Source organism: Chiloscyllium plagiosum, chromosome 36 (genome assembly GCF_004010195.1).
Source record: "Chiloscyllium plagiosum isolate BGI_BamShark_2017 chromosome 36, ASM401019v2, whole genome shotgun sequence".
Taxonomy (NCBI): Eukaryota; Metazoa; Chordata; class Chondrichthyes; order Orectolobiformes; family Hemiscylliidae; genus Chiloscyllium; species Chiloscyllium plagiosum.
The window spans coordinates 5,156,955-5,168,970 of NC_057745.1; the positions used below are offsets into that span (position 1 = coordinate 5,156,955).

The window sequence follows — 12,016 nt, forward strand, 5'->3', positions numbered from 1 at the left end:
AAGATTCGAAATTCTCCTCAAAGAATCCTCTACTTGTAGTGATCGGATTTTCCAGTAGGTTTTCAACTCAGGAATTTTGATAAGAGGTTTTTCAGAGAAGAGAAAGACAGAGAGAGCAAAGGTTGTTGCTCAGCAGATGTTATCTCCCAGATGATCCGAAGTCTGATCCAATAACTTTATTGCACCCACAAACAGGTTTCAAGTGACCTCTCTCTCAAAGATTTGAGAAATCAGTGACTTTAGTGAAGCAAGTTGTTTTTGATTTGCCTCAGCATAGATAAGGGTCCCATCCTCTGGCTTAGTGATCATAGCCAATGACAGAACTAATAAAGTTTTGGTGGTGATGACCTCCTTGAGAAATAATGACTGCTTACAGGATGCAGGTCCTTTCAGAAGAAAAGTTGATTTTCCTTTAACTACACAGTTGGAAGGCAATGGGCAACCAACTCATGTAAACTTTTCCCTGGTTAGATTGATCAATGAAATTGAAATGAATAGGTTCTTATGAATAACTGAAGTACAGACTCGAGGCGTGGAGAAATTAAATGGGGACCTGTACTTAGACAGATCATCACTATGTGTCTCTAAGTGCCTGAAAGGGCCAAATGAGTCGAGTGGCTTTTTTCTATGCTGTAAATACTACATTGTGAAATTTTTGTCCCAATTTTCTCCTGAAATTGTTGACTTGCAGTTCCATGAATAATAGCAAAGATGTCGGGGAACCGTACCTAAATAATGTGAACATATCTCAAAGCAGATTATTGAACAGTCTCTCACTACCTATCCCTTTGGCAGGTGCAGGGAGTGAAACCTTTCACAAGCAGGTCCTGGGGATTCAGGGGAGCCTTGATCGAAATGACGCACACACTTCAGATAAATCACCTTTATTTTTATATGTTTCAACCTATCTCAAATTACAGTGACACACAAAATGTATAAATTTATGTACAATGTTTTGAACATAACTAAAGTCATGAGGCTTGTACAGAGAATCAATGAAAATTCTCAGGCACTGGAGCAATCCATAACTCAAAGTTGAGGGGACATTCTGTGTGTGATTATCTATGGGACCCCCACACTTACTGTGTCCCTTTAGATTGCGACTTCCAATATCCCTTTCCACAACGAGTCTGTCTCCTCCTGTAGAGCAATCCCAGCAGCTCATCGTGAAGCCCCAAGTCCTGGGAATTTGCAGAAGCTCTAATCAAGAAGATCCCTGTCGTTGCTTTGAGTTGATAGACTCAGTGATTTCTTTGGGAATGCTGACACCCATCAGTCTGGTCAGTGTGGGGACAGTAAATACAAACAAGGCCTCTATAACAATGACATGAAGTAGAGTGGGAGGAAGTCATGGATCAGTTTGGCTAAAGTTGGATCAAAGTGGACTAGTTGGTCTGAATGGTCTGTTCCTGAGCTTTCAGAAGCAGTTGTGTCCTTAGCTGCCAAGGTATTAGGCATTCTTCCTAATCCTCTCTCCTTCTTTATTTCTCTCTTCCCTTTAAGAAACACCCTAAAACCTACCTCTCACCTGTCCTAACGTCACCTTCGGTAGCTCGCTATCACATTTGGGTGATAATTTTTCTATGAAGTATCTTGGGAAATGTTACTAAGTTAAAAGTGCTACATAATTACAGATTTTCATTGTAGCTACAAAGGTCAAGCATCCCTGTCTTGATGAGAGGTGACTGAGAGGCATTAGTCTGTCAGACCATCAAAGATATTAATTAAGTAGTATCAGAAAACTGAGGACTGAGAAGGCCACTTCAGATTTAACCATGACAGGAGGGCAAGGCTTGTACACATAGCAACAAGAAAGACTAAGCTAGGGTTGCTATCAGGAAGTTAATTGTGATAAGCTTGCACCTCCTAGAGTCATATATAGCGGCAGACCCACAGCAAAGCCGGTGATACTTATGTACCCTCTGAAATATCCTAATAGCCACCCAGTTGTCAAGAAGGTTAGTCACTAGCACCTTCGCAAGGGCAGTTAGGGTGGGTATTAAATGCTGTGGTGCCTACAATCCAATGAATGAAGACAAAATAAATTCAGCTTCACACATTGTGTGCCCAACACTTAGGAATGTAATCTGAGCAGAGTAGTAGAGAGGAGGAGCCTTTGAGTTGTTTAAGAGATAGGTGGATACTGTGATGCAGAAGAAAGATTTGCACATTGAAGGGAGACCAAATGAACTCTTTCAACGGTATTTATCTTGGTGCTTGGGGTAACAACTGATCGTCCCTTGGGTAGCATTGGAGTCAATCAGTAGATAATTTGGGTGGTTTAACCTGGAGAGGGTGCGTTGAGGTATTCCAATTCCTTGGTGTATCATTTGATAGAAGTTCAGTAATCTGCGAGTGGGAGGGTGATGCTCCGGATGAAGTCCTCGTATTTTACAATGCCGTTCGGGGGGATATTTGCTTCTTGCAGGAGGTCATCAACTGTAAAATCGATGTACACAGTTTAGTTAACCGTTTATATTTTCTTATTTTAATCTCCATTTCTATTGGTGTGTGGAGAATAGCTGTAACTGAGTCCACTCATCAAAAGACCCCGCTACCCAACACCTTCCCCTAATTCCTTCTCTTTCCCGAAAGGTACTGACTCTTGTAGAAATAGAAGAATATAAGAAATAGAAAGAGGAGAAGGCCATTCAGCCCTCCAGCTAGTTCTACCATTCAGAGCTTGTGTCTGAGCTCCACATTTACTCTCTGTTTACCACCATTTCCCCAAAATACCCTCACCTTCGCCCCCCAACCTTTCATCCTGGGTCTGTGTCCCTTGTTTTCAATTCCCCAGCCAAGGGAAACAGCACCTCAGCAGTTTACTGTTTCAGTGAGATAATTTTTCGTTCTGGGTCTGATGTTACTCAGCTTCTCCTTTAAGAAAATCCTCTCATCCCAAGAAATAATCCAGTGAACCTGAAAGCAGTCTGGTCTGGACTGATGCTTCTCTGATTTCTCATCCATAATCCTCCCGTTTCCAGAGGGTAGAAGAAGGGATAGGGACTGCAGGCTCCTAGCTTTTATGAGACCAGCAACAGGAGACATGAGGACAACAGACAGAGTTAGCCTCGGCATGGTGGGAGCACAACCATCATTGGGACAGGAGGTTGAAGCTTTTAGATTCGGACACAGAATCCAGGCATACTCTAGTCACAGGCCAGAGGGATGCTGCACTGTCGGAGGTGCCATCTGTTGGCGAGGGTAAATGAATTGAGGCTACACCTCCCCAATTGGTGAATGTGTAAAGATCCCACAGCATAAGCAAAGAAGACCAGGGGACCTCTCTGCAGGGAGCTGGTCAATAACTATCCCTTAACTCCATCACTGAAGCAGATTTCTGGTCTTTATTTAATTGCTTGTTTGTGGGATCTTACTATGCACAAATTATTTGCTGCATTTCAAACAATAATGTGTACAATTCAGTAAGTGGTTCATTGGCAGTAAAGTGTGTATGATCCAGCTAGACAAGTCAGGAGCCAGACTGAAATCTGGCTTGATAGGTCATATTTTGCTTTTTGGTTTGAACAAGGTAGTCTTTTACTGAAATACAGGCATACAACATTGCAGCTTTGGTTTTAACATAAAACAGAAGCTTTTTACGTTAAGGAAGTGAAGCTAAAATGGAATAAACAAAACATTTATATTTAAATCACAAGATTAAAGAGTTTGAAGCACAAAATACCATTAGTCTCAATAGCAGCTAGTTACTGTACTCAGGTAAAAACAATGACTGCAGATGCTGGAAACCAGATTCTGGATTAGTGGTGCTGGAAGAGCACAGCAGTTCAGGCAGCATCCAAAGAGCAGCGAAATCAACGTTTCGGGAAAAAGCCCTTCATCAGGAATAAAGGCAGTGAGCCTGAAGCGTGAAGAGATAAGCTAGAAGAGGGTGGGGGTGGGGTGAAAGTAGCATAGAATACAATAGGTGAGTGGAGGAGGGGATGAAGGTGATAGGTCGGGGCAGCAAGGCAGGCAGCATTAGGAGGGAGAGGGACACAGCAAGGCAGGCAGCATCAGGAGGGGGAGGACCACGAGGTAAAAACAATGACTGCAGATGCTGGAAACCAGATTCTGGATTAGTGGTGCTGGAAGAGCACAGCAGTTCAGGCAGCATCCAGGGAGTTTCAAAATCGACGTTTCGGGCAAAAGCCCTTCATCAGGAATAAAGGCAGAGAGCCTGAAGCATGGAGAGATAAGCTAGAGGAGGGTGGGGGTGGGGAGAGAGTAGCATAGAGTACAATAGGTAGGTGGGGAAGGGGATGAAGGTGATAGGTCAGGGAAGAGAGGGTGGAGTGGATAGGTGAAAAAGGAGATAGGCAGGTAGGACAAGTCCGGACAAGTCATGCGGACAGTGCTGAGCTGGAAGTTTGGAACTAGGGTGAGGTGGGGGAAGGGGAAATGAGGAAACTCAGTTACTGTACTCAGACCAGGGAAAATTCTCTTCTATATCACCTCCATTGGGTTTAACATAAGTGCTGTGTCAATCCCCCTCTGGAAAATCTGAAAACCTTTACTTTGAGTCATTATTAACCTGAACTAGAATTTCTCAGCTTCAAATACTCCTTCAGGCTTTTAACTAAACATTTCTAGTTTGGAACCTTCAGTTAAATCCTTACATTGAAGTAATCTACTTCTTAGCAGTTATAACCTCTTCTTTTCTCAGACAAAACTGTTCTACACATCCAGCTTCAACAAGAACTTTTGACCAAAAGATTTCTTCAAGCTTTGGGTGTTTCACTTAAACCAAAAAAAAAACCCATTCCAAATCCTTCTTATCAAAGCCTAATGCTCTATACTTCACTTGGTTCACTTGTAAAAACCCACCCATGTAAACAAATTCATATTAAAAGCTATTTCTCTGACACTTGTTTTAAAAATGAATTTGGAAAGACTTACAAGTTAATAACTAAATACCTTGACACACTCATCGACCATAACTGACATGCCACTAGTTCAAAATCCATACATCACAAGTGTTTTGAAAGGTACCATATAAATGTTGGTAGGAAGATTTTAAAAAGAGAGTTTATACTCTGGGTTCTCACCTTCCTGGTTTGTCAGTTTCTCGCCAAGTTGGGTCAGTTTGGTCCTCAGCTCAGTGGCTGTAATGAAGCCTCGCTTTTGCTTGTCTGTCATCAACATAGCTTCCAGAATCTCCTTTTGTGGATTCTCCTGCTGCTTCTGCTGGTGGATGATGGCAAGGAACGTCGAGAAATCCAGTTCACCATTTCTCTCTGGTTAAAAAAAGATTAAAGTTCGACAGTTTCATTTCCCCCGGCTCTGTCACTGAAGCCCCCAACACCCACCAACCCCTCCGAGCTCCCCTTCCCCACCACCACCACCCTCATCTCTGTCTTCCTGCACGAGCCAGTCATGCTGCTTGACACCCCCCTTCTTCCTGAGCGTGTGTCAGTGAAATCCAAACATGTTCCGGACAACATTCCTACAGTCTGGTGCCACAAACTGAACACAATCATCCAACTGGGGTCTAGCTAGTGGCTTCATCATGGTTGAGTGTAACCAACCTGCTTGTGTGGGTACGAACAAACGAAAGCTGGAGAAACTCAACAGGTCTGGCAGTATCTGTGGAGTGTGGAAAACGGAGTTAACATTTCAGATCAATGATCTTTCTTCGAGTCATAGAGTCATAGAGATGTACAGCACAGAAACAGACCCTTTGGTCCAACACGTCCATGCTGACCAGATATCCTAACTTAATCTAGTCCCATTTGCCAGCACTTGGCCCATAACTCTCCAAACCCTTCCTATTCATATACCCATCCAGATGCCTTTTAAATGGTGTAACTGTACCAGCCTCCACCAATTCCTCTGGCAGCTCATTCCATACACGCACCACCCTCTGTGTGAAAAAGTTGCCCCTTAGGTCCCTTTCCCCTCTCACCTTAAACCTATGTCCTTTGTTCAGGACTCCCCCACCCCAGGGAAATGACCTTATCTATTTTTCCTATTCATGCCTCTCATGATTTTATAAACCTCTATACGGTCACCCCTCAGCCTCCGACGCTCCGGGAAAACAGCTTTCAACTAAATTTCTTGTGTTAGTGTTTTACATCTCATGGTATAAAGCCAAGGAATCCAATTCCAGTTAAACTTGCTTCATGGACATGACGAGCAGCAGTGTCCTGCCGACTAGGGAAATAAATTAGGGGAGAATTGATTAGGGTAAGCGATGGCCTAATGGTATTATTGCTGAACTATTAATCCAGAGATCCAGGTAATATCCTGCGGAGCCAGGTTCAAATCCCACTACAGCAGATGGTGGAATTTGAATTCAATAAATATCTGGAACTAAGAGTCTAATGATAACCACAAATCTGTTGTTGATTGTCAGGAAAAATTATCTGGGTCACTAATGTCCTTTAGGGAGAGAAATCTGCCAGCCTTACCTGGTCTGGCCACATGTGACTCCAGACCTACATCAATATGGTTGACTCTTAACTACCCTCTGGGCAAATTAGGGATGGGCAATTAATGCTGACCCAGCCAGTGATACCCTCTAGAGGAAAAAAAAACTCCACCCCTGCCAAATGCCAGTTGGCACCAAAACAATCTCTGCTTTTGTCCATAAATCCATGTAGGCCCATTCCAGGAAACATTCCTAGTGAGGCAATGAACTGGTGAACCATACTGACATCCTTCTCACAATTTTCCCAGTATCCCTTCACACCAGGAATCCTGCCTGTTCGTCAATGGACTATTCCACCATTGAGACTTCACTGTTTAATCCATTCACAATTTCCAAGTGGTAGTGGAACAGGGGATGCAAGCTGATGTTTTGCCATTTTGTTTTTCTTGTGTTCTTACATGAGAAGTGGGTATTGCTGGCAGGGCCATTTATTGCCCATTCCCAATTTCCCTTGAACTGAGTGGCTTGCTGGGCCATTTAATATAGAGCCACAAAGAGTCAACTGTATTTCTGTGGTTTGGAGTCACCCATAGATCAGAAGAGGTAAGGAGAGGTTTCTGTCCATCAGTGAACCTGAGTTTTATTTAAAGAATAATCAACAATGGTTGCATGGTTATCTTTACAGACACTAACTCCAGTATAATTAGTTGAAGATAACCTCCAGCAGCTGCAAAGGTGGGATTTGAACTCATGTCCCCAAAGCATTATCCTGGCCCAGTGACATTACCAATACACCACCTCCCATAGTGAAGGCCAGTCTGGATTCATTTGCTCCACTGGTTGAAATCAGCTAATTTGGCACAGATGAGGTACTCGGTGAAGTGTCTTCAAGCCTCCATAACTCTGTGCCACATTAGATAAAATTCAGTCCCATTGGATCACTGTGGCGGCTGCAAAGATATACTCTTGCATGAAAACCCTCACAAGTGTTGAATATTGAGTAAAATTTAACAAAATTCAACAGTTGGTTGATAGTAGTTCTATTTTCTGATGGGTTGAATGTGCTGCTTCTGTACTTTAATAATTCGGTGTTTTTGTCCTGTTCTGGCCACTATATTTTAGGAATGATGTCAAGGATTTGGAGAGAGTGCAGAAAGATTTTATGGGAGTAGTTCTGGGGATGAGAAACTTTGGTTATGAGGATAGATTGGAGAAGCTGGGACATAACTCTGTGGAAAAGCGAAGGCTGAGAGGAGATATAATTAAAGGGCTTCAATCATGAGGGGTCTACACAGAGTCAATTGGGAGAAAATATTTCCACTTGTGAAAGGATCAAGAATGAAAAGACATAGATTTGACATAATTAGTAGAAGAAGCAAGAGTGAAATGAAGAATTTCTTTTCATGCAGTGGGATGTGCAATACACAGCCTGAGAGAGTGGTGGAGGAACATTCAATTGAGGCTTTCAAAATGGAACTGGAAGCTTATCTTAAAAGAAAGAATGTACAGGGAGAAGGGGAATGGCACTAAATGAGATGCTTACTCATGGGTCCAATGGGCTGAGAGGCCTCCTTCTCATTGTAACAAAGCTGCAATTCTGTGTTAAGGCAGAGAAAATTGCAAACAAAGCTCTGAGGTTTATTTCTAGAGGAATACAATGGAAAAGCAGAGACACTGTATCACATACAGAAACTTGGTTAGACCTCAGTTGGAGTGCTGTCCGCAGTTCTGGTCTCTATAATTGCAAAACTGAAATAGAGGCACAGCACAGATACAAAAAAGATTTACTAGCAAAGAGACCAGAGAGCTGAGAGGAGTTAATTATAACCAAATATTGAACATGCCAAGGGTATTTTCTTTGGAAGCCAGAAGGCTGAGGGGTTACCTGTGAAATGTGTAAGGGCTAGGTAGACAAGATAGTTCAATAGTCTGAATAGCTGCTTTCTACTTCATCACAATCTTATGATTTGTGGGGGAGACCTTAAGTGGGCAACATTACAATGAGATAATCACTGATAAATCTGATGGGAAACTCAGGAGAAGCTTTTCCACAGAGAGTGCTTGGAACAGGAGAACTCACTAGCCCAAGGTAAACTCTACAAATGCACTTAAGGGGAATTTAGAGATGCACATGAGGGAGAAAGGAGTAAAATGTTATGTTGATAGGGTTAAGTGTAGAAGGTTTGGAGGAGTTAGCATCAATACCAGCGTTGACGAGGTGGGCTGAATGGCCTGTTTATGCGCTGCAGACTTTAGATAACAATTGCATTTACCGATTTTATGATGCAGCAGGTGTCTGTCCACCTCTCCTGGGGTTGGGCTGGTACCCAGGCACCGCATCACTGTGATCAGGTCTCCAGTGGATATCTTGCCTTTGCGCTTCTTGTCATACAGCGAGAAGCACTCTTTGAATTCTGAAGAAAACAGATCGGGCATGTCACAGAACACACTATCACTGTCAGCTTCAATTGCTGTGAAATGTTGTTTGTGTGAGAATCACACTCATTACTGCAATAACAGTGCAGCATTACACTGTGCAAATTGTGATGTGTCACTCGGCTGCTAAGGTGAGCTGTGTTTAATGAGGCCTGCTGTTTTTAAAGCTTCAGATTCAGTTTGCTGTAAATTCTGAGGTCATTTAGGTCATTAATTGCTGCGAGTGAACAAATATTTGCAGATTGAAATGTTCATCTAGATTTATGATTGCATCTCAGGTGAAGCCAGCATGAAATTACTGGTTTTCTTTTTGAAACAAAATGTACTTCAAAAACTATTACGCGTCTCTTGGAATGCGAATCGCCTGTAATGCGATTGGCGAATAGGGAATGCTGTATCTAAAACGTGTGTTGGCTGTAACACGATTATATTGCCAACACTTTAAGTGTTATTTGTATTGCATGATGTTTTATATAGCGTAGGAATGCAATGTCACATTATAGAAGAAATTACTGTAATGTGGCTTTTGTAAAGTATATACTGGTGAAATTAAAGTCAATGGTTTGTAAAGGGAAACTATAATAGCAGGCTTGGTCCATCCGTGAATGAGTCTCACTCCTGACCTGTTCCCCTTGTAGTGATTGTAACATGGTCAGCCAGGTGCATGTCATAGAATATGTGTTCCCTGATTGGGGCTGTTAACCTGGTCCAACCAGGGAGCCCCAGCTGACAGATACAAACAGGAGAGTCAGAGATTCTGACAGTCGGCTCTGAATGAGGCAGTATGATAGCCGAGGACTGTTCGTGTATAAATAAAGGATGACTTGGTGACGGAATACCAGCCTCTGTGGAGTTAGTTCACTCTCCTCTCCTGAAGTGTTGTCTCTCACTTGGCTATGATTCCCCATGTCCTCAACAGACACTGAGCAATCCCATCACCTCCCCTGACTCACTGAGGCTAGCTAACTCCATCCAGACTAGGATCAAACCGGGCACCTCCCTGCATTCATATAGAACCCTCTTGTCTATTTAGGTAATAAGAGGCCTCTATCTGAGTTGGCAAGTTACCATTCTTACTTTAACCCTGACCTCCATCTGTTTGACAATCCAGCCTTGCAGCTGGCTGACTGCATCAAGTGAAAAGAGTTAAATAATAAATGACTTATTCTGACAGTTAGCAAAGAGGAACAAAGCCGAACCTGATCAGGGATTGAACTAAACACTGTTCCCCCGTTCAACCTGATTAAATATCTCTAGAATTAATAGTTTCTATTCCTGTGGGTGTGTCTCTATGAAATACGATCGATGTATTATGTATCTTTTCATTGTGTGTGCTGTTCTGTTTGTTTCTTTCACCTTTTGACTGACGGGTTCTTAGTTCTAAACAGCTCTGGGACTTTAGCTGCAGTTTAAGGTTTGGGGATTCTGGGCCATCGTTGCAGCCTCTATAGGGTTCTGCTCCTCCTACGGACTGTGCTTGTCATTGGAGACTGGAACTCCTGGCTTTGATTTCTGGACTTTAATCACTCCATGTGGTGGCCCTGCCTTCAGCTGCTTGTGGCCCTAACCTCTGGGATTCCTATCCCAAAACCTGGATACCTGCCTCTCTTCCTTTAAGATACAACCTACCCGCTAACCAAATTGTTGTTTTGCAATCCTAATGTTTCCTTTTACAGCCTAATCCTACACCTGTGAATCCCCTTGGGGCGTTTTACAATGTTTCAGGCGCTACATAAATGCAAAATGTTGTTGTGGTTCTAACTCAGTACAAATTATTGCAGAAACACTACTTTTTTCTCTTCATGGGGATTTGATTCTCACATTCCCCAGAGACTCTGGGTTATTGTCCATGTGTAACAAGCACATTGAGGTGAGGTGACAGCAGCTGTCGAACGGTTCCAGCTTCAAGTCAGAGAGATGTACAGCACGGAAACAAATCCTTCTGTCCAACTCGTCCATGCTGACCAGCTATCCTAACCTAATCCAGTCCCACCTGCCAGCACTTGGCCCATTCTCTCTTGGTTTTGACCACTCCACACACAGCAGGTCCCAGCAGCTCCCTCAGCAAGCTGAGAGTGGGCAGAACTGGACACTGAGGGTGGAATCTGTCCCATCCTCTGGACACAGTCTGGAGCAAGTTCAGAAAGTCCAGCATTATCTCAGCTCCCTAACACAATCATCCCTCTCTTCCACCCCTATTGCTTTGGGAGTTGAGGGTAGGGAGTGAGGGGGGGGGAGTTGGACAGCGTCAAAGACACAGATACAATGTAGTAAGCACCAATGGCAGATATTGGAGGCGTTAATTGAAGTAATTAGCAAAAATCTATTTATTTAAGAGTCTACGATTTTGCTGAGGGTGATGAGATACCCCTAATCCCTCCCCACTGACCCCTCCCTGTTGACCCCCCCAATCACTGACCCCCTTACCACTGACTCCTCCCCACTGACCCCCCTATCCACTGACACCCCCTTACCCAATGACCCCCTTTCCATGACCCAGCCCTTGAGCTCTCCCACTGTCCCCTCTCCCACTGACCTTCTACCCACTGATCACCCCTCCCCCTGACCCCCTCCACAGATTTATCCTCATGTCATTTCCTCACAATATAGAATATGAACTTGTGAAGACGAGTTTACAAAGGCAGCAGAGTGGAGGGGTGTTTAGTGAGAGGGGATTGTCACCACAACAGGGAAACAGAGTTTAGGCACTGGGGACTCCAATAACCTGTGAGACATAACTAAACAAACATACCATACCATACTATGTATAGACTCATACTCACCATGGATTTCATCTTGAGTGAAAAATTTAGCCTGCAATTGGAACAAGAAAAGTTATTGCTTTGTGTTTCCACATTAAGAATTACTTTGAAAGCACTGGGATTCTCCTGTTTTGTTTTTACCATTTCTTTTGCTGCCTCCCTGTTTTCCCTTCCTCTTTAATGATGTGTTTGTCTCTCTAGTCGCAATCTAGTACTGCTCGCCTTACCCCTCCACCTATCTGATTATAGGCTAAAGTCCACAATGAATACTGCTTAGTGGATGCAATAAATATCCTGATCACTATGGTTACCGGATCAGGCATCCCACAGGGTCAGATTCCAGCTACCAGCTGTTAATCCATCTGACAGATATGCGCACACCCACAGGAACACACACTCTCTCTCTCACACACACACACACACGAACATACACTCACACACAGGAACA

General features: G+C 43.3%; 1 protein-coding gene across 2 annotated transcripts; it reads right to left on the reverse strand.

Moving 5' to 3' along the window:
* Positions 1–868: 868 nt before the first annotated feature.
* Positions 869–11,794, reverse strand: LOC122540905 (calmodulin-like protein 4). Of its 2 annotated transcripts, XM_043677187.1 has the most exons (5): positions 11,710–11,794; positions 11,590–11,620; positions 8,644–8,784; positions 5,049–5,237; positions 869–2,439 (listed from the first exon to the last, which is right to left on the reverse strand). In XM_043677187.1, the coding sequence occupies exons 1-5, from the start codon at positions 11,710–11,712 to the stop codon at positions 2,342–2,344; spliced, it is 462 nt and encodes a 153-aa protein (XP_043533122.1). In that variant the 5' UTR covers positions 11,713–11,794; the 3' UTR covers positions 869–2,341. The 2 variants fall into 2 exon arrangements, with proteins under 2 accessions (XP_043533122.1, XP_043533123.1); XM_043677188.1 differs by lacking the exon at positions 8,644–8,784 and having other exon boundaries at positions 11,710–11,785.
* Between the last annotated feature and the right edge of the window lie 222 nt (positions 11,795–12,016).

What these genes read in the sequence shown, in the direction of transcription:
- LOC122540905 (XM_043677187.1), bottom strand. An exon ending in CACTCAAGATGAAATCCATG is followed by an intron (nt 8,785 to 11,589) that starts GTGAGTATGAGT and finishes TGTTTTCTTCAG; the next exon opens with AATTCAAAGAGTGCTTCTCG. An exon ending in GAAACTGACAAACCAGGAAG is followed by an intron (nt 2,440 to 5,048) that starts GTGAGAACCCAG and finishes TCGATTTTACAG; the next exon opens with TTGATGACCTCCTGCAAGAA.